Consider the following 22,593-nt stretch of genomic DNA (forward strand, 5'->3'; position numbering starts at 1 on the left):
CTGTTTACTTGTCTCCTACAAATGGCTCTTCTCTTTGTGCACATATAGCTGTCCCCTTACCTTATCTCCAAACCACATCCCTCTCACTACTCTTTCAAAACAATGTTTGAGTCTCAGTTCTTTTGTGAAATGGTCTCTTTCCTTTGAACTCTTGTTTCTTTTTATGTATTTATTTAATAAATTCAGCATTTATTTATAAGTGCCTATGTGGCAGACATATTAGGGCAGTGAGAATACGAAGAGAAAAATGAACAGTCCCTATGCTCACCTGGGGGAAATACCATGTGAATAAAAATTAAAAGGTTTTTGAGGGAGGAGATAAGTAGGGGAAAAGGGTCCCCTAACAATTGGGAGAAACCTGGAAAAACCTCTTGTAGGAAGAAGTACTTAAGCTGAACCTTGAAGAGGGCCAGATTGTCCAGAAGAAGAGGCATGGGGGGGAAGCCTGTGCAAAGGAATGGAAATGGGAACGTCACATATGCAGAGCATCAAATTGGCTGACTGGCCAAAGCTTGGAGTGCTGAAAGCTATTAAGGTATTTTCAGAGTCAAGTTGCAGTTAGATGGGAAAGAACTACAAAATCCCAAATAGAAGGGTTTATGTTTTATCCTTCAGGCAAAAAAGAATCACTGAGTGGAGGAAACACAAATTTCATTTGTGTTTGGGCAGGATCCCCACACTGATTCATTCTTCAAGACAAGTACTATGGCAACCATCTCCTTTTTTTTTTTTTTGGTCCTGTCCAGGATTTAGGCATATAGTTGGGTGACTAACTTTGACAGAATTTGTTTGATGGAGTAAAAAGGATAGCCCAAGTGACTGTACCTCATATTCAGGCTGATTTACCACTCCTTGTGACACTAGGGTCTCAGCATATTTCTGCAATACAGGTTTCTGTTTTCTGATTTGTTTGTACATGAGGGGCTGAGTGAACATAGGCTCATCCATTTCGTTGTGACCATTACGTCTGTAACATACCTATATAGCAAAGGAAAGACGTATTAGAAAACTAAATTAAAAAAAAATTTCCCCCATTTACATATAAAGCATCTTTTTTTTTTTTTTTTTTGGGGGGGGGGGGTTGTCATATATGTACATTCATTAAAAAACAAACAACAACACACCACATAACATTTGCATACGAATCATATGAACATAGCATGTATTGATTTATATTCAGTCTCCAGAGGTTTCTCTCTGGATATTGATAGAGTTTTCCATCCAAAACTTACTGGGATTGCCTTGGATCCCAGAACCACTAAGAAGAACCAAGACTATCATAGTTGATCATCGTGCAAGCTTGCTGTTGCTGTGTAACAGTTTTATTTTGCTTTTGTTTGGTTTACTCAGCATCAGTACATGTAAATCTTTCCAAGTCTTTCTAAATCATCCCGTTGAGCATTTTTTATAGAATAATATTCCATTACTTATGAAAATACACCATAACTTATTCAGTCATTCCCCAATTGATGAGCATCTAACTCACAGAAAAAACTAAATTCTTTAGTTATATTTGGGAGGTAGAGAAGTCTCAGCAAAAACAAAACAAAACAAAACAAAAAAACTGGGATGGAATTCAGAAGATTCTAGTTTTAGTCTCAATATTATGTAGCTTTTTTGCAAGTCATTCATTTCAATTAGGATGACTCTCCCTTCTTAATTCTTAGGGATGCTTTGTGAATTAAAGGGAAAAAATTGACAAGCAAGCTGATTTCAGAAAAGGCTGGAAAAGGGGCAGCTAAGTGGCACAGTAGATAGAGCACCAGCCCTGAAGTCAGGAGGACCTGAGTTCAAACCTGGCCTCAGACACTTAATACTTCCTAACTGTGTGACCCTTGGCAAGTTACTCAAACCCAATTGCCTCAGAGAAAGACAGACAGACAGACAGACAGACAGACAGAAAGAAAGAAACAAAGAAAGGCAGACAGAAAGAAAGAAACAAACAAACAAAGAAAAAGTTTGGAAAGACTTACATGAACTGATGCTAAGTGAAATGAGTAGAATCAAGAGAACATTGTACCCAGCAACAATAAGATTCTATGATGCTCAACTGTGATGGACTTGGCTCTTTTCAACAATGAGGTAATTCAAGGCAATTCCAATAGACTTATGATGGAGAGAGCCATCTACATCCTGAGAGGACTAGGAAGATTAAATGGGGATCAAAGCATAGTATTTTCAACCTTTTTTTTTGTTGTTGTTGTTGTTGTAATGTTTTTTCCCTTTCACCTTTTGATTTTATTTTTTTTGCACAGCATGACAAATATGGAAATACATTTAGAAGAACTGAACTTGTTTAATCTATATTGGATTGCTTGCTGTCTGTGGAAGCAGATGGGAGGAAGGAAGTGAGGGAAAAAAATTTGGAACACAAGACTTTGCAAAGATGAATGTAGAAAACTATCTTTGCATGTATTTGGAAAAGTGAAAAAAGCTATTTTAAAAAATGCTTTAAAAAGTAAGCTTCTTTTTAAAAAGGAGAAGTTGAGAAAAAATGACAATAATATTGAATGGATTGTGGAAAGAGGCAGGCTAATACATTGTTGGTGGAGTTGTGAAATAGTATAATCATTTTGAGAAGCAGTTTGGAATTATGCAAATAAGATAATTATAATATTCTCACTCTGAACCAGAAATTCCATTGATAGGCTTATACAATCAGTGAGAAAAAAGTTCCCATACACAGTGTTCCAAAATATTTATGGTAGCCCTTTTTGTGAATTGAAAACAAAGTAGATGCCATCAATTGGGGGATGGTTAAACAAACTGTGGTACACGAACATAAGAGTATTATTGTGATGTAAGAAATGATGTATGAGATAAATACAGAAGCATGGAGAACATATCAACTGAAGTAAACAGAGTATATACAAACTACAACAATCTAAATGGAAAAAAGTTGATATACTAAAAAATCAAAAGTAAATATAACAAAATATAAATACAAATATAAATAGGTCTTCAACCCATTCTTTCCTCAGGGAAGTCTACAAGTGCTACATATTACACCTGTTTTTGTACTTGATTTTCTTTTCCTCATATGGATCAGCTTTTTTTGGGGGGGGAGAGAATAAAGGAAAAGATATATGGGATACTATGATGATGTAAAAAATAGAAAATATCAATAAAAACTATTTTCCATCACTTCAATGCTTCTGTTAGTCAGAAATAATAATATATCTTGGAATTTATCTGTGCTAGAAAAGAAGAGAAAATAATCTGTAAATTGGATGACTGGTCTGTGAGCATGACTGATTCCTGGAAACATCTTAGAATGATTAAGGTAATTTGAGGATATTTAAGCTGGAGAAATGTTGTTTGGGGCAGGGAAGCTGAGCTGGACACGACAATTTAAGTACATTTGAAAGGCTGTCATATGAACAGTTTTGCTTGTGTCCAAAATGAAGAAGTGAAAGCAAAATGCAGATGTTGTATAAAGGCAGATTTAGACTTCAGGTGAAAAAAAAAATCCTAATAACCATTTGAGCTGTCAAAAGAGAAGGAATGCCTTGGGAAATGGCCCCTCATTAGGTATCTTCAAGGGTAGGCTAGATGACCATCTGTTAAGTATGTAGTAATGGGAATTCTTATTCAGGTATGAGTTGGACCAGATGATCTTTAAGACATTTCTATCTCTGAAATGCAAAGACTTGAACTAGATGATTATTTGTATGTGTTTAATAAGAGAGAAAATTCTGAGTTGACAAGATAAGCTAAGATTCTCTTCTTCTTTCTCTTAAATCCCCACAAAAAGCCAAAAACAAGGACAGGCAAATTAAGGAATGAGATATAAAGATCCACAACAACAATGACTGAATCCCAATGATTACTTACCAAATCCACAACCACATCCTTATGAAAAGTGCTTCTCCACTCAGCAGCCACATTGCACACATACATAACTGCTTCAGGGTCATCGGCATTCACATGGAAAATTGGTGCATTTACCACTCGGGCCACATCAGTAGGGTATGGAGAAGAACGGGCCATACGAGGGTCTGTGGTAAAGCCAATCTGCAAAGAAAACATCCAGATCTGAGTCAACAAGGATTCTTCTGCAATAACTTAAGATAATCTCAAAATAGCTCCATTGTTATCATTCTTTATCATCATAATTTTATCATCATCATTATTACTACCACCACTACCACCACCATAATGATCTAATCCAGAGGTTACCGAGGAGTAAACTATGATAAGAAGACCTACATATATTAGACCTAAGAGGTAAGAAGCTATCTATAGGCACTAGGACTATAAGGATTACCTCAATATAAATAATTTCAAACTAACAGTGTGATTCTTTTGTAACCAAACCCCACTGTAAAGCCTGGAAACCTATAAACTAATAACATTATTTGGCTAAATGATCATTTATTTACACTGTTTCTATGGAACTGCTCCTGGAATTTTGTTTCTGAAATATTTAATTTTGCAACATTAGCTAATGTCATCAGATAGAGCATGTCTTTCTATGGCAGAAAAATAAACTCAGGTTTACCAGATGTTGTCACCTCAGATGCCAGGAGGACTTGTGTAGAAAGGAGGGAAGGAAGGACAAAGGAGGGTAGGAGAGTTTACTAAACACTGCCCTCTACTCATCATTTGATCCTCATTCTTATTTACACAGATAGACTTCAGACAATTTTCACCCATAGACACAATGTAACTAAATAAAGCACAGGGTTTTATAACATGGCATCCCTGGGAACAATAGACACACACCCACACCCAGGAGGAGGAATGGGGAGACACAGAAAGAGAGAGAGAGAGAGAGAGAGAGAGAGAGAGAGAGAGAGACAGAGACAGAGACAGAGACAGAGACACAGACAGACAAGGAGGGAGGGAGGGAAAGGGAAAGTACAGAATTCTTAAGGGATATCTCCAGTAGGAAAACAATAGTCCCAAATTATTTTCTGGCTCTTTCTTTAGATCCAGAAACACATTCACCAAAACACATTCACTCCTGCCAGTTCTTAAACAATCAATTGGAATCCAAAGGCCATGGAAAAGTTTATTTTGTTTTAGTTAAAAAACCAGGATGAATGCCCATGGGAAGATAGGGTTATTTATTTATTTTCTTATAAAAGACTAAGAATAATAAAATACTTAAAGTTGGTTTTTCAATGATTTTCTTTTACTATCCTCCTATAGAGATAGTTTGTACATTTGGGCAGTAATTGATTAGAACTAAGTACATAGTAAAAGAATCGCAAGTACTATATATATACCTCTGAGAAAATAGTTTAACCTCTCTGAACTGTTTCCCCATATAAAATGAGGGAATTGGTAGATGACCTCTAAGTTTCCCTGAAGCTCTAAATCTAGGATCCTGTGAAGTCTGTCAAGTTGAATATTTAAATGGCTCAGTGAGCTCAACATTGTGGGAACGATGCCAATGAATGAATATTAAAAAACAGAGAAGCAGTATTAATAAGGCACAGTAGAAAGACCTGGGTTCAAATACTGTGTCTTACTAGCTTACTAGCTATTTTCATTTCCCCATGTAACACTTGTTATGCAGTTATCAAGGATCATTTTGTAGTGGTTACCAGTATTTGTGTCACATCACTCTCTTACTCTATTAATACCATTAGGACAAGAATCATGTCTCATTGCTGAATTTTGTATCACTGCTAACTTCTATTATGGAGTCTATCGGTGTATACTATGCAATAATTTTAAGTGAAATAAATTTTTAGAAGTTTCCTTCACTGCTACTGATTATAAGATGATCTCTAAATACTCAACATGCCTAAGGAATATAGCTAGATTTTTCACTAAGGTTTATGTATGGATATAAACAATTAAAATTAAAAGGGTTAGATAGGAAAAATCATGTTACCTGATTGTTAACTACCACGTGTACAGTGCCATGTGTAGTGTAGGAAGGAAGGTCACTCAAGTGGAATGTCTCATATACAATACCCTGCCCAGCAAATGCAGCATCTCCATGTATAAGGATGGACATCACCTAAAAGATAATAGGTAGACCATAAATCCAGAGACCTTAAGACTCCAGTTGGAAAATTCTTCCTTTTAGATACTCAAACTCTACAATGATAGTGGAAGCTGATGTGGAATTTTTTTGGCAGAGAATTTTTTTTCTAAATCAACTTCATTTTATTTTATATTTTTAGGAATGGACGTAATTTAGGAACTGATACAAAGTTAAATAAACAGAATCAGAAAAAGTTACACAAGTATAACAATATGAATATAGATTATAACCAGTTGTAAAAAGTGAAAACTATGAAATTATAATGATCAAGTTCGTCATCAAAGCAGTCAAACATGTATTAAGCACTTACTAAAATACAACCATGAAGAAATAGTCCCTGCCCTTAAGATGATTACATTCTGCTTCCTCCCACCTCCAACCTCCCAATACATATAAAGAGTTTTCAACACTCATCCAATTTTTTCTCTCCTTTTCTTACCTCCCAGCTCTCCAAGACAGCAAGCTATCTGAACACGTACAATCCCTTTAAACATATTTCCATATTTCTCATGTTGTGCAAATCCAAAAGGGGAAAAAAACCATGAGAAAAAGCAAACAAAAAGCTGAAAACACTGTTTTGTTCTTTTTGTGGTAGCAAAGAATTGAAAATGAGTAAGATGCTGGTAAATTAGGGAATGGCTGAAAAAGTTGATTTTAGAAAGACCTGGAAAGATTTACACAAACTGATGCTAAACAAAACAAGCAGAAAACCAGGAATACATTGTACAAAATAACAACAAGAATGTGCAATGATCAACTATTAAAGCCTTGGTTCTTCTCAGCGGTTCAGTGATCCAAAGCAATCTCAATAGACTTCTGATAGCCATCTGCATCCAGAGATAGAACTGTGGAGATTGAATGTAAATCAACACAGACTATGTTCATTTTTTTTTTTTTAATCTCTTCCATGGTTTTTCCCTTTTGCTCTGATTTTTTCTCTCCCAACATGATCTATAAAGCAGTGTGTATTAAAAATAAATTAAAAAAAAAGAAAAAAGAAAATACTATGTCTCGATACACATCTAGTCTTCATGGTTCTCTCTCTAGATGTGGATGGTATTTTCCATCCCATTTTCCATGGAATTGTCTTGAGAAGGGCCAAGTATAACATAGTTGATCATCATGTAATCTTGCTGTTCAATGTTCTGGTTCTGTTTACTTCACTCAGCTTCAGCTCATGTTAAGTCTTTCTAGACTGCTCATCATTTTTATAGAACAACAGTATTTCATTATATTCACATATAATATTATGCAATAATGTATAATATTTAATATTACATTCAACTTGTTAATCTATTCCCTAATTCAATGGGCATCCCCTTAGTTTCAAGTTTCTTATTCAGACAGTGAATTTAGATAGAACTACATTTAATGAGTAGAGGATCCAGAGAAGTTAGCCAAATTGACATGAGGTAAGATAATGTACTGTAAAGATAAAGGGAATGCTGCCCCTGACACATAATCACATCATTTAACCTTTCAATGTCCTAATACACTTTAAGATGCTATATTAAGACAGAGTCGCTGACTTATTTTAGTGAAGGGAGTTTTCTTGTGAAGAGTGCCAATTACCAATGAAATGAACAGATTTGGCCTATGGGTCTGAACCAAAAAGAATGTCACACTCAAATACATATAAAAAAATTAGCTTGGAAATGTGACTGATGGGTAGAAGTGTCAACAGTGACATACAAAAAAACCATTCACAGGCTTTCGGATATGATGCCTCAAACTATATTTACTTTGTAGATGGTTAAAATCATTATAAAAAGGTCATTAGTCTGAATTTTTACTTTTTACTTTTCATAGCTATTTTTTTTCTCCTTAGAGACTCTCAGCTCTGTTTTTCTAGACTAATTATTTACTTCATTTTCAGCTGTAGTCTTACTTCCCAATATTCTGATAGCTGATAACACCTTACTGCTAGATCTCATCACTCCTAGTAACCTTTTCTTGGTTCTCTGGTCATGCTTCAGTGCTCAAACATGAGTAACTCATTTGTCATTATCATGGCTCCCCACACAGTGAGTGGCTGTAATTGCAGTCTCAGGGACGTGATAAGCAGGATGAAAAGATGTAATTACATACCACACATGTAAATCTGATGGTAACTGTCCACTCTCTAAGGATTTATTTAGCACTGGGTCTCAAAATTGTGGTCTGCTAGGCATGAGCTATGTCTGTGTTTGCTACATCTTGGTATTTGAGAAATGTCTTCAGATACTAAAAATCCCTAAGGCTGCATAAACACTGAGCCAAATTTGGTCAGGACTCACAAATCCTGTACAAGGTTACGTAATCTTTCATGTGTACTGGGTGCATTATGTAATAGACATACTCTAGGTTTCACATTTCTTAACTAAAAAACAATAAATTCCCTGATAGATACAGAGCAGTAGCTACCAGAAAGGAGATACAGCAGGGATAGAAGGTGGGGCAGGGCTGTGGAACTAACTATGCTTGAAGGGGGAGAAGATAAAGGGGAGGAGAAGATAGATTGGAAAAGATAAGAATAGAAATAAGAATAAAAATACTGAGAAAGAGGACAGTGACAAAGAAAAAGGAATGGAAGCAAGGTAGAACACTTGCTATCTACATAAAGAACTCAACCCTGACTCTCTGGCTCTATTCCTTTAAAGTTTTAGTTATGATACACCTTTTGTTTTTACATGACAGTCACTTCCTGGTATGTTCCCCCACCCCAACCCCTCATTCGGAACCATTCCTTATGTAGAGGAGGCTGGTTCAAATCTTCACATAGCCACTACACCTTTGTGGTCTTCGGCAAGTTGCCCCACTCTAAGTGTTCTGTTTCCTCTTCTGTAAAACGAGGAATATGAATCAAATGCTCCTTGAGGTTTCTTCTAGCTCTAAATTTATGAGCTAGGAATAAAACCTACAGACAGTTATCTCTTGTCTCAGTGAACATCATTTTACATTTGTGTCCTCTAGAAATAAAGAGCGAAAATTATGGGTCTCATTGGCAAAATAGAGCATAATTTGACCAGGCCTCAAAACACTAATGTAAAGCAGGAAAATATAAGCTCCCTGTAGGGAGAGAAATGTATAAATGGATAACAGTTTCCTTTCTGTCTTTCTATCTTCAGTGCCTGGTACCATAGGTACCAGGCGCTTAGTAAGTGCTTGCTGTCTGAATGGATGAGACATTTTACAGGATTCAAATTACCATTTATTTTTGGCTTTAAGAAGACAGATAATTTAAAAGTGTTTATTCTTTGTTCATCTTCCATCGTGTGTTGCTCACAATCTCGTTATTTTTCAAGGATACAGAAATGGGTTGAGAGGAATTTCTGATTTTGAGAAAGATAAGATGATTTCATTTTTCCTTTTTTCAAAGAAATTTTTATAGAATATCTTGCCTCCCTCTGCTACTCAGCTACAAATACAATAGAAAGAACATCTTGTAGTCAATATACCAGGGAATTAAAATATCACAGGAAATTCTATGGCTACAGGAGATAAGAGACATCAGTACACATCTCCCTTCAGAGACCAGCAGATTAGTCAGATCCCAAGTTGTGTTTTAAAGCACAAGGCTTAGTCATTTCTTTACTTTTGGAGATATGTACTTGAATGCTCTATGGGCAGCAAGTCTGTGTTCTACTTTCATCTCACATCTCTCATAGTATTGATCCTATAGTAAATCCATTTAAATTATACCAATCTTTATATATTACCTTTTACTATTCTTTCATTACTAGTTCTTTTCTTCTATGATCTCTGAAATTATTTTGTATATTTCCTGCATTCTTCCTTGCCAACCACCTCCATCTGATCAGACCTAGCACTTCTTCTTCTTCTTCTTCTTTTTTTTTTTTTGCTGAGGCAATTGGGGTTAAGTGACTTGCCCAGGGTCACATAGGTAGGAAGTGTTAAGTGTCTGAGGTAAGATTTGAACTCGGATCCTCCTGACTTCAAGGCTGGTGCTCTATCCACTGCATCACCTAGCTGCCCCCAACACTCCTTTAAGGGTAGAAATAGTTTCATTTTCCTCAACACCTGGGAAATAGTATGGGTTTAAATAAATCTTGTTTACTGATTCCTGCATTATCAATCTCTAAGTCTGGAAAGGAAGCATAGTGTAGAAGAAAAACTGGATATGGAGTCAAAGGACCTGGGTTTGTATTTTAGCTAAATTCACTTTTCTGGGCTTTGATTTCCTCAGATGTAAAATATTTATGTTGGACTAGGCAATCTCTAAGATAGAGAATCTTAATATTCTAGTTAGTCATTACTTGGTCACAAACTTATAGTGATTCTTCTTTTGCAAAGTCTCATAAGGGTGTTTTCCTTCTAACTGGTGTCAAAATCTCCTGGTATGTCACAGCCAGATTATTTTTTAAAAAACAGTTTTACGTTTCACTCACCAGACATTAGATTGTAAGCTTCCCAGTGGCTGAGACCACATATAAGATCTCAGTCATAAAGCTAGAAGGAATCTCAGATGATACCTAGTCCAACCTCTTCTTTAGGGATGAAAAAGTTAACTGTGAATCTGCACAAGTTCAGTTACTAAAGTGACGGGTATGGCATGGTAGAAGTAGCTGTGGCTCTGGAACTGAAGATGTGGGTTCAAATTCTATCTCTGACATTGTGTTAACTTCTTAACTCTGTGCCCATATTTTAATTATCTTTCTAGACTGATACTGCTAAGTACTAAGTCTTGCATACTGTAAGACAACATTTGTTGAATAAACGAAGCTTAAGAACTTGCAATAACTCCCTGTGAACTATCAGATAAAGTCCCAGATCCTTAATTGAGCTTTTGAAGATCTTTACAACCTGAGTCTACCTTCTCAAACTCATCTTGCTTCCTGCCTCCTAAGGTGACCCTCCTGTTTCAGGCTCTCTGGCTTCCTTGTTGTCCTGCCTTCTGTTCATATTCTCTCTACTCTTTCCCCTGCAACATCCTTTCTTCTTCTTCTGTTTTGGTTGAAGTCTAGAAATTCTGAGATTAAAAATTTTTCAAATACTAAAAAATGGTCGACAAGCTTCCAGTAATGTCTAAGGAGAAAAAAAAATGTCACCTAGAGTTTCATATTCTTTGAGATATGGAGAAGATGGCACCCAGAGTTTGACTATGTGTTTCTGTCAATCATATTTATTGTTAACATCTTCTAAGGCACAACTTCTTAAACTGTGGGTCACGATCCCTTATGGGAGCTCAAAACTGAATATGGGAGTCATGAAGTTATGATTATCAATACATGTTTGATTTGCATATTTATTTTATGTACCTATATACTTGGGAGCATGCAAAATTTTCTTGTGTGAAAAAGGGTTGCAAGTGGAAAAAGTTTAAGAAGCCCTGTTGTAAATAGAAAATTTTGATTATATCAAATTAAAAAGCCTTTGTACAAACAGAACGAATGCAAACAAGATTAGTAGGGAAGCAACAAAGTGGGAAAACATCTTTACAATTAAAGATTCTGATAAAGGCCTCATTTCCAAAATATATAGAGAACTGACTCAAATTTATAAAAAATCAAGCCATTCTCCAATTGATAAATGATCAAAGGATATAAACAGACAATTTTCAGATGATGAAATTGAAACTATTACCACTCACATGAAAAGAGTGTTCCAAATCACTATTGATCAGAGAAATGCAAATTAAGACAACTCTGAGATATCACTACACACCTGTCAGATTGGCTAAGATGACAGGAAAAAATAATGATGAATGTTGGAGGGGATGCGGGAAAATGGGAACACTGATGCTTGGTTGGTGGAGCTGTGAACGAATCCAACCATTCTGGAGAGCAATCTGGAATTATGCCCAAAAAGTTATCAAAATGTACATACCCTTTGATCCAGCAGTGCTACTACTGGGTTCATACCCCAAAGAGATACTAAAAAAGGGAAAGGGACCTATATGTGCCAAAATGTTTGTAGCAGCCCTGTTTGTAGTGGCTAGAAACTGGAAAATGAATGGATGCCCATCAATTGGAGAATGGCTGGGTAAATTGTGGTATATGAATGTTATGGAATATTATTGCTCTGTAAGGAATGACCAGCAGGATGAATACAGAGAGGCTTGGAGAGACCTACATGGACTGATGCTGAGTGAGATGAGCAGAACCAGGAGATCATTATATACTTCGACAACGATATTGTATGAGGATGTATTCTGATGGAAGTTGATTTCTATGACAAAGAGACCTAACCGAGTTTCAATGGATAAATGATGGACAGAAACAGCTACACCCAAAGAAGGAACACTGGGAAATGAATGTGAACTATTTGCATTTTTGATTTTCTTCCCGAGTTATTTTTACCTTCTGAATCCGATTCTCCCTGTGCAACAGGAGAACTGTTCGGTTCTGCAAATATGTATTGTATCTAGGATATACTGCAACATATTTAACATATATAGGATTGCTTGCCATCTGGGGGGGGGGAGGGGTGGAGGGAGGGAGGAGAAAAATGAAACATAAGCGAGTGCAAGGGATAATGTTGTAAAAAATTACCCTGGCATGGATTCTGTCAATACAAAGTTATTATTAAATAAAATAAAATTTAAATTAAAAAAAAAAAAAAAAAGAAGCCCTGTTGTATGGAACCTTACCTTCTTTCCTTCCGTATCCCCACAATAAAATTGTTCAGCTTTGGTTTTTCCCATAACCACTGGATCAGCAGCCTCTAAGTGAGAAGGATTTGCCACCAAGGACAGCGTGATGTTTCTGTCTGTTACTCTGTTAATCCTCCGGTGATACATGCCCAAGTGATACTTCACATCTCCAGAACCCTAGATATATCAAAATATCAACATATTTGGCAGAATAAAATCACATCTTTGTTACTGGAAAAGCATAATTATCTTAGTCCCTAAAAGTAGCTGTTCTAAGGCCCTTTTCTAAGTCTACTTCTCTCCAGAAGTGCTGTCAAACTTAAATAGAAATGAGAAACTGAGGCAAAATATTTTGCCAAGGAACAGTCTTAACCAGTGTGTGGCTAAGCAAGATGAGAATGAAAACCAGATCCTTTATATGAGAGATATCAAACTCATGCTTGCCAAGTGTAACTGACTCAGATTAAAACATAGTTGGGGGGAGGGAGGAAGCAGTTAGGTGGAACATCAGCCCTGAAGTCAGGAGGACTTGAGTTCAAATATGGCTTCAGACACTTACTACTTTGTAGCTGTGTGACCCTGGGCAAGGCACTTAACCCCAATTGCCTCAAAGGCAATGAGGTGGCACAATGGATAGAGCACTAGGCTTGGAATCAGGAAAACTTATCTTTCTGAGTTCAGATCCAGCCTTAGATGCTTTGTAATTGTGTGACTCTAGGTTTGCCTCAGTTTCCTTATCTATAAAATGGGATGGAGAAAGAAATAAACCACTCCAGCATCTTTGCCAAGAAAACCCCAAAATGGGGAATTGTGAAGAACTGGGACATGACTAAAAACAATGAGATGTTTAATTAAAAAAAAAAAAAAACCACCAATATAATAAATGTTAACTTATGGTTTTCTCAGGGACCTGCTTCTATTTGAGTCTGACATTACTGTTCACGCCCCAAAGTGGGACTAGCCTAAGGATTTAGTTGTAATGCTGGCAACCTTTTCTACTGGTATTCAAAGGGCAGTGTATCAAGGTACTTAAACTGGTAATCCAGTTGCTTTGCCCTTGAGGGACAATTTTTTGTATTTTCCATTCCCTAACACTACAGAAAGCATCCTGATCTTCAGGAGCTCATCTCTACAGACAGGGTAATAGATATAATACTAAGGATTGGCCAAACCAGTCCCAAGGGAAAGATGAGCAGTAGTGTTTCAAGGTTAAGTCATGTTCACTACCCAGCAAACCAGAATATTCCATGTGTTTTCCTCTAGGAAAACCTTAGCAACTAAAGAAGCTGTTAACCTAGCTTTGGTAGACAGAAGTAACCCCCTTAGGTCCCAAAAAGACTCTTCAGAAGTCCTGAGTAGTGAGTGTTATCAAGTTTAGTGGATGCCAAGCAAGACAAGTGACTCACCTCATCAGCCGCCTCCAATTTTGAATCAAATTGACAGAAAATCTGCTCCAGTTCCTTCCTGATCACATTTGCAAGCACATTCAGGCGCCCTCTGTGTCACACACACACAAACAAGGTGGGATCAGCAGACCTGCACTGACAGCAATCCCTGAATCTAGTGATAAAAGCCACCCCTACATTCAACCTCCAGTCAACCTGCAGGTCTTGTCCTTTTCCTTCTGTACCCACTGACTACTCATGGCACACAAACCAGCTTTCTCTTGATGGCACAAGCATGACATCTATTGGAGAACTGTCTGATAGAGCACAGAGTCATTGTCTTCTAATAGCCCAAATTTGTTCAGGAGTTCATATAAGGAACTCGTCTCAAGTTTTCCATAGTCCACACATCCATACATATTCTTCTTCATATTCTTTTTTGTCCTTCCCCAAAACTGTTACTGGCCATTCCCTATAATTCACGAATGTCCCAAACTCCAGAGAAATCTTAACTACTAATCTCACTTTTGCTAAATCCTGCCTCTGCCACTAGTGACCTTAGGAAAGCTTGGAACCTCTAAATTCAAAAGTCTCAATCCCAGGATTCTAGAAATTGTTCCTCACAGGAGCATCCTTAATACAAGGCTCTTACTTCCAACACAAAATTATGTACAGTCAATAATATACTATAAGAATCCTCAAACTGTGAAGCAGGCATTTTGAACAATATGTTCTTCCCTAAAGCAAGATGTTAGGATCTTCTACAAAGGGCATTTTCCTGCAAGCACAAAAACAATAGTCCTGTGATGAAAATTAAAGGGGCAGCTAGATAACATAGTGGATATAGAACACCAGCTCTGGAGACTGGAGGACCCAAGTTCAAATCCAGCCTCAGACAACTAAATGCTTCCTGTGATCCTGGACACGTCACTTAACTCCAATTGCCTCACACCTCCCCCCCCCCCCCCCCAATAAATAAAATAAAACAGAAAAAAATCATTATTTTATGAGATGCTGGGTCACTCACTACCCAACAGTAATGAATAAAGCCTATGGACTTGAAAACTAATTTTTAAAAAATAGATTAAGGTACCTATTAGTTTATCTTAACAATAGTTAATGTTACCAAAAAAAGAATTCATAATCTTCCCACATAAGTAGCATGATAGATACCATTCACTCTTTTTTACTCCCACAAAAGGTGTCTCTAAGTGACACAGATGTGGCTTATAAAGCACCCGCTTAGTCCAACAGCATCCTTTCTGCTCAGTTTACCTGTGTGGCATTCCCATGATCACATAATCCACTCCATTTTCACTTGACTTGTCAATTATAGTCTTCAGGGCCGGTATCAACACTTCACAACCTTCTAAGCCAAAACGTTTCTCAGATGACCATTTTCGTTGCAAGAATTCTTCAAACCTGGGAGACAAGGAACCATATAAACTTGCAGATGGCTTCTTAAGAATGCATACGATCAACACATGAGAATTTTCTGACTACTCAGAAATAAGATCCAAACAATTACAGAATGACAGAGGTGAATGACTTAAGCACAAAAGTGAGCCTTCTATCACACCAACATTTCTATATTACTGTTCACTGACAGCCCGAATTCCTACTTTGTAAGGTGGTAGACAAATGCAGAAATTGGACACTTGGGGTGTGGGGAGAGTCTGTCTCTCAAGTTTAAGTTCGAAGAAATAATCCTAATAATAGTTTCAAATGAAGCTATGGACTCTTATGTCGTCAATGACGGCAAGTAGGATGTGAGACTTTGTAAAATGCATCTGTGTGGAAATCTTCCCTCAAAAGGCCTACATTTTGGGGATACCTGCTAGAAAGTCTTTGAAGCTTCAATCTCTAATATTATGTCAGACATATATACCTGGTAGAGCGAACCAGCCTTGCTAGTAGAGTACGCTTCTCCTCATTTGTAAACTGCATGATGCCCGGAGTCTCAAATTTCCGTCTGATCCACTGGCACTGTTCCAGGTCATTGATAAACATGAATTCCACTCCAATGTGTTGGCAATAAGCCATCTATTTTACAAACACACAAGGAAAGCCAAATACTTAAAAAGGGGTTTTAGCTGAGGACTAAGTGTGGTGACTGCTCAATTGGATAAAAGCACAGTAGTCAACTCTAATATATATATCCTCCTTTCATTGGCACCAAGAGAGTGACCTAAGGGGCAGTGCCAAAGATAGGGCTAGCTCCGTTTCCTTAAACTTGAATGGGCAGTGAGAAGAGGCAGTCAGAATCTTTCATTTCTATACTGTGGTTTCTTACTTTCATGTCAAGACCACTTGGGTGTAACAATTAGCATCTTCCCAAAATATTCCTAATCAGCTTTATTTATGTTAGTAAGAACAGACTACATTAACTTAATGTGCTGAGTTAATTCTCCAAAGAGGATTGCCATCCTTAGGAAGGTCATTTTTTTGGCATCATAATGTTAAAAGGCAAAAAAGACATTTTACCACTGAATGTAGGATATAGGTTGGGGATAGAACTGACTTAAGGGATGGTTAAATTTAATAGATGCAGAAATAAATGCTTGGAGGGATGAAGTGACTTGTCCAATATCCAAGTCAGTAAAGAGCCAAGCCTAAAATTTAAATCAAGGTCCTCTGGTTCCATTTCCACTGGGCTGCCTCTCTTGACCAGAATCTTCATTGTGTCTCTTTTTTAGATAGGATAGAACTATTAGATAAGATTCCTTCTACCATAAATTTCCAATAGCTCTGGATTTTAGGTTATTTTATCAATTGGGTTAAATACCTTTAACCCAATGGTTTCACAGCTCAATACTATTGCCTCTTATCACTTAGCATTCCTCATTGCTGCAGAATTAAATCATCTTATGGATTTTTTTTGGCTTAAAATGCAGGTAGGCTGGATAAAAAACATGTGTGCAGCTTTTAAGCACATAACATTGTTTATACTATAAATAACCCAGAAATTCGGCACCACATCTCCCTACAAAAAAATTTTCAGGACACGTGAAACATGCTGCTCTAGACATAGGGACAGAAAGATCCACAAACAAAATAACAGTGGTAAAGTGTGAGGAAAAGGAATGAAGGGTGTAGGGGGGAAATAGTATGAGATTGTAAAGTGATTCCATTTAGGAGGCAAAAGAACATCAGTTAGGAAAGGGGAAAGAACATGCAGAGGAAAGTTAAGGGGGAGGGAGGGGAAGGGAGGAGGGGGAGGAGAAGAAACATTGTTGAAACTTCACCTGAATGGCATAATGCCTTTTAAACACATTTTTTGCAGGGGTTATGAGGGGAATGGGGACTGCCCATGTCTGTCATCCTTAGGATTTCAATGCTTATATCAATTTCATTTTCCCAGAACACATGTTGGATAATGAAGAGAGAGAAGGCAGTGGTAACAAGGCATTCTCTCCTTCTTTCTCCACCATCCTATGATCTCAAGTCTTTTAAAGGTCAAAATGAGTATTCTGCTAGTCTTTGACCCATGTGTTAAATTAATCTAATTTAAAAAGCATTCATTAAGCACCTAGTACTTGTAAAGCAAAGAGGAAAACGAACTCTTGTAATCAAAGATTATAAAAACTTAAGAAACTTCTTCACCTTGAAAGCACTTTGGTATAATTTCTTGGAATCATAAACATTTAGAATTGGAAGAGAACCTCAAAACTGTCATGACTAACACTTTCATTTTTTTAAATGAAGCAACAGAGACAAGGAAATCATAGAAACAGAACTCACACTGCACTTGTAGCAAACTGCTTCTACAACTTCTCTTTCCTTCACATGTCTTTCAAAATATGAGGATTCTCATCACTATACATGGGGTAAGTTTTAAAAGGTGATACAACATTCACCCACAATAAAAATTAAAAACAACTGAAATCATTATCCAAGTTAAGAACAAGAGAACCTTTCCCAAGCATAAGAGACATAATGGAAAAAGGAAGAATCCTTGGTAGCCTAATTTTGGGAAGGATAGCTCATATAACCCTAATCCTGCCCCATCCTCTTCACTCAAGTGATTGTCTAATTCCATGAGCAAGGTAATTGTTACCTTTAGGTGATATTTATGATAATAACATGATGACACCTAAACTGGGTCTAAAAGATTACTTTAGGAACAATAGACCTTTATGGAATTTATAGTTAACTTGACCCTATGGTGTTTTAGTCTCTATTTGGCTTCTTTTTCCAAACAATCTGAATGACAGATTTCAGGGTCCCTACCACCTACCATAGCTATTGATGATGACAGAAAATGTATCTGAAGGCACATGCTTAAGAATATTAGGAGTGATTAGAGATTACATGAACCAAATCACTGTTGACCTGAAGGGAAGGATCATGTTTTGAAGTCTTATCACAAGCTCCCATCAGTCATCTTAAGAGTTCATAGTTTTCCCCAGGTTCAGAGCTGAAATTTATTACAGTGAAGTTTTAGTTCCTTGATTTAGCATGTCATTTGATATTGAATCCCTTTAAGAAGTGAATGGTTTAGTTTGGATTCTTTATATCCTCCTCTTATGTGCGAATATCCTTGTTAGAGGAGATCTAGAACTAGGTCAAGGCTGAGATTTCCCTTCACCTCTTTAGAATTTTGGTGTCCAAAAACCTGAATTCTATTACTGAATAGTCAAAGTGCAAAGGAAACTGTCAGCTTAAACATTCTTGAAATGATTTGCTACTCTTATTTTTACTTACAAAAAGGAAAATCCAGTTTCTTTCAATTCTTGGTCTAAAAAAGATAGGACAGTCTCCCGGATTGGTTGTCATCTTTTCAGGTTGATGTATCAAAACTCAGAGAATCACAAAGTAATGCTACCTTTAATTTTTTAAAGTTGTGAGTAGGATATAATATAGATACAGAAGAGAGTACACAAAAAATTTAGCATAGTAATCAAGTAAAACTTACAATGAAAGACCTGGAACATAGAAAGGCATATTTAAGAGATGTAGAGAACAGGTAGAAGAGGACCACCATGAGTATTCAAAACGCTTTCATACAAGACACATCCTCATATACACATATACATATAGAGATACACAGATACAAACTTTAGTCTAGACTTGTGATTTCATTAGTGTTAAGGAATTCCCAGTGTAAAAACTCCTTCCACTGATGCATTTCAGCAACTTGCAATGAGAGTGTTGGTCTAGAACATTGAGGGTTACCCATGGTCACACTGCCAATATGTATCATCACAGGGAGTACCAGAATCCAATTTTTCCTGACTACAAGGTCATTTATTCAATAGGCCATAATGCCGATCTATAATAGATTATAATAACAGAATCCACCTCACATATTTGATTATGAGGATCAAATAAGATGATGTACATCTTAAATCTTAAATTTAATCTTAATTAAATCTTAAAAGCACTGAACAAAATGTGAGCTGTTAGATTATATGGATGTATAATGTATATGTGGTAAATAGTTTACCTATTGTTCTACACATTTTATTATATAAAAAAAATTCTTTTAAATTTAATGATTTTAAACAAAAAACAATGTAAGATCTTATGATCTGAAACAAGTCTCTACTACTGTATGAAATGTTTCCCATTAGCTAACAGATAGTTTATGAAAAGTCAATCGGGGTTTCTATGCCTTTTTGTTTTAAAACCCATGAATAACTCTATCCCTAAGATTCTGCTGCTGACATGTCATATATATGTCTCTTACCTCTAGCCGTCGAATGATCTCTCGGAGTGGGAGAGCAGACTCCTTTCCTCCAATAAAAGTAGTAGTGGGCAAGTGGAAAACCTTGTCGAGGTCCGATTCGTCCAATCCATAAAACCCTGCAGGATTATTGTGGGTAGGACAAGCCAGAAGAGGAGAGATGTGTTTGCAGAATATGGGACAGTCACACAGGAACCAATTATTTATGGAAAGGGGGAAAGGATTCCTCCCCTCCCCCAGCCGGGGAGAAAAAAAAATGAGAAAAAAAAATCATACCAGACCAAACATATAATTAGGGAACAAGTTTGCATGAAAATAAATAATAAGAATAATCAGAGCCAGGAATGCAAAATTCAGCAGGGGAAACAAAAACAAGGAACAAAAATTAATGGGAAATGTCAAGAGAGACAATCTGATAAAACAAAAAATACACATATGTATACAAATGCTCCCATAAGAAAGCCATTTGTAACAATTTTAATTCCATATCCACAAATATTTCCAGGCCCCTCCATTTGGGGTTATGGGTGAGAAGAGGGAAAGGTCACAAATGTCCTTTAAACAAGTTAACCATAGATGGTTCAAAAATAGTTAAGGGAGAGAGTAGAAAACAAGGGGTTAATAGTCCTTGTTAGATAACAAAAAAGGTTGTAAGAAGAATAAAGAATGAAATAGGAAAACAATCAGAAAGAAACAGGCATTAAAGCTGTGTATCAAGAAGTCTGAATAGAAACTATTGGCCCTAAAGAGAGGTAAACAGAACAATACAGTGGGGAATACTTTAGAACAGAAAAAAAAAAAAAAAAAAACCAAATTCCCAAATTCCTACTTTCTTTGGCTAATCTAAAACATTCCACATTAGAAAAAGTGAATTTTACTGGCAGATTTCTTTTTTTTTTTCCAATTAATAAAATTATTTATTGAACACTTACTGAGTATAATACTGGGCATCTTCCTCATGAAAAATCTGGTGTACTATTTACTAGCAAATGTATTTAAAATTGATGAGATTCTGGGTAAAGAGAAAGCATAAAGTTCTGATAAGATTACTCCCAAAGCAAGCAGGAAGGCACTGATGGGGATCTACCCCTGTGGAGGTCTTGCATAACTCTATCTTCCTGCATCCAATAGAAAGCCAAGTTGTGATGTCAAATCCCTAAGGTTAAATTTGCTCTATATCATCTTTGCTAAATCCCAGAGTGGGTTAGCCCACTATGGTGTTTTGCCTCGTGGTGTCTTTCTTCTTATCCCCTTCTCTGTGCCTCATGGAGTTTTTCTCATTATAGCTAAGTAACTCTTTTAGGGTGGTAAACTTCTCTATGGATTTAGCCTGCCGTCAACGGCATACTCTCACATAATGGTATATTCCCTTTCTCACAGTTAATTGTGAAACTTGTCTTTTCCATTGTTAATTGTGAAAATCCCTTTCCTTACTTACTATATGCTCTCCCAAATCTATTTCATATTTATCACTCCTAGTGTGTATTCTACCTTTTCGTTTTGACTTTAACCTCTTCTTATAAACAAAGATATCAACATTGTAAAGAGATGGGCCATTGTGAATACATCACAGGACCTAACCCCAACATTTGGTGCCCATCATTTAAGGACAATTGCTTTCAACATCATCATTCTCTATTTTCTACAATCCTCTAGGATAACTCTCAAAGGAACTGACTGGCAAGATTTGGTAATGAACAAAATGACATTGGGAGCAAATTTATAGTTTATATCAATACCATGAAACAAAATGATAGTTGGTTTTCAAATGGGCCCGTCTTTCAAGATTATCACTTGAGCTCTTGGGCTTGTAGAATATTTTAGTTCCTCATCTTAGAGTCCACATAAAAAGGAGAAAAGGGACATCATCATTATTGGATAGGAGTGGGTAGGAAGAGTATTTACGATATTGAAAATGTGTACAATGACTATGAAGAGACTATCTTTACTAAAGGCCACACCCACATTCCTCAAAGACTGATACTCAGTTTTGTTTCTCCAGGAAGGCAAGTTTTGAGTTATAAGCTCTGGAAACTGGAATCCTGACACCACCATCCTGATTCCCCCAAAGACTTGCTTCTTCCAGAGCAATTCCTCTGTGCTTATTTATCCTTCCCATTTGTCAAGAAATGGATATCCCATTTGTTTGGATCTGCCCTTACTTGAGCATCTTAAAAAGCCTGCCCTAGCTAGAAATTAAGCATTTTTCTGTATGACACAGCTTCTCAGGGACATCCAAACCTTTAAAACATACAATTCAAAATTTACCTAGCCAACCCAGACAAAGTAGATTTGTTGAAGGGCTGTGGTGGCAGAAACAAAGGAAGGTAATCAGATGCTCTAGTTCATTTATTCTCATTCTCTTTTTTTCCTAAGGAACACTGAAGGGGAGGAGTAAGGATTCTCCTCATGGAGGCAGTCCAATTCTACAGATAGGTAAGTAGGTATCCAGAACTTGGTTGGCAAACTTCTTCAGTAAAGCAAAAGGGAAGAAAGAAGAGCAGACTCAACAATAGTCTTTCAGAATAGCAGGCGGTGTTCGGTTTCTTCTACTATCCCCATTAAAGGGCTCATATCACTCATATGCACGTTATGTTAGGTTGTCCTATCTTCCACTCCAGTAGCTCTGGAGTGGCTGTGATGGAATATAGCTTCGAGGGGAGACAGCAATAATTTTAAGGTCTTCTGACCGTAGGGAGCTTTTCTTCTAACAATGTTAGTGATTCTAAATCTTCTGGTTTTGGAATCTGTGATCCTGAAGCCCTCTGATCTAAGTATGCTATTGTTCTGTCAATGATTATAAAAGTTCTAGGAATATACTATTTCTTCCCTTAAACTTTGGGGATAATTATTAGTGACTTTGACACTCTCTAATCTTAGAATTCTATTGTTCTGACAATCCTGTCTGTCAATGACTCTAAAGTCTGGC

At 36.8% G+C, this 22,593-nt stretch overlaps 1 protein-coding gene across 4 annotated transcripts in view; it reads right to left on the bottom strand.

Moving 5' to 3' along the window:
- Window positions 1–22,593, bottom strand: part of OGDH (oxoglutarate dehydrogenase) — a 92,713-nt gene that overhangs the window by 15,400 nt on the left and 54,720 nt on the right. For all 4 annotated transcript variants that reach the window (XM_051976437.1, XM_051976434.1, XM_051976436.1 and 1 more), the window contains 8 exons: window positions 19,668–19,783; window positions 15,867–16,021; window positions 15,254–15,400; window positions 14,000–14,090; window positions 12,591–12,770; window positions 5,846–5,974; window positions 3,835–4,014; window positions 826–978 (listed from right to left, as the gene is read on the bottom strand). In XM_051976437.1, coding sequence (XP_051832397.1) covers window positions 826–978; window positions 3,835–4,014; window positions 5,846–5,974; window positions 12,591–12,770; window positions 14,000–14,090; window positions 15,254–15,400; window positions 15,867–16,021; window positions 19,668–19,783 — 1,151 coding nt within the window. The remainder of the gene's footprint in view (window positions 1–825; window positions 979–3,834; window positions 4,015–5,845; window positions 5,975–12,590; window positions 12,771–13,999; window positions 14,091–15,253; window positions 15,401–15,866; window positions 16,022–19,667; window positions 19,784–22,593) is intronic.

This window comes from Antechinus flavipes, chromosome 2, assembly GCF_016432865.1.
Source record: "Antechinus flavipes isolate AdamAnt ecotype Samford, QLD, Australia chromosome 2, AdamAnt_v2, whole genome shotgun sequence".
Classification (NCBI taxonomy): Eukaryota; Metazoa; Chordata; class Mammalia; order Dasyuromorphia; family Dasyuridae; genus Antechinus; species Antechinus flavipes.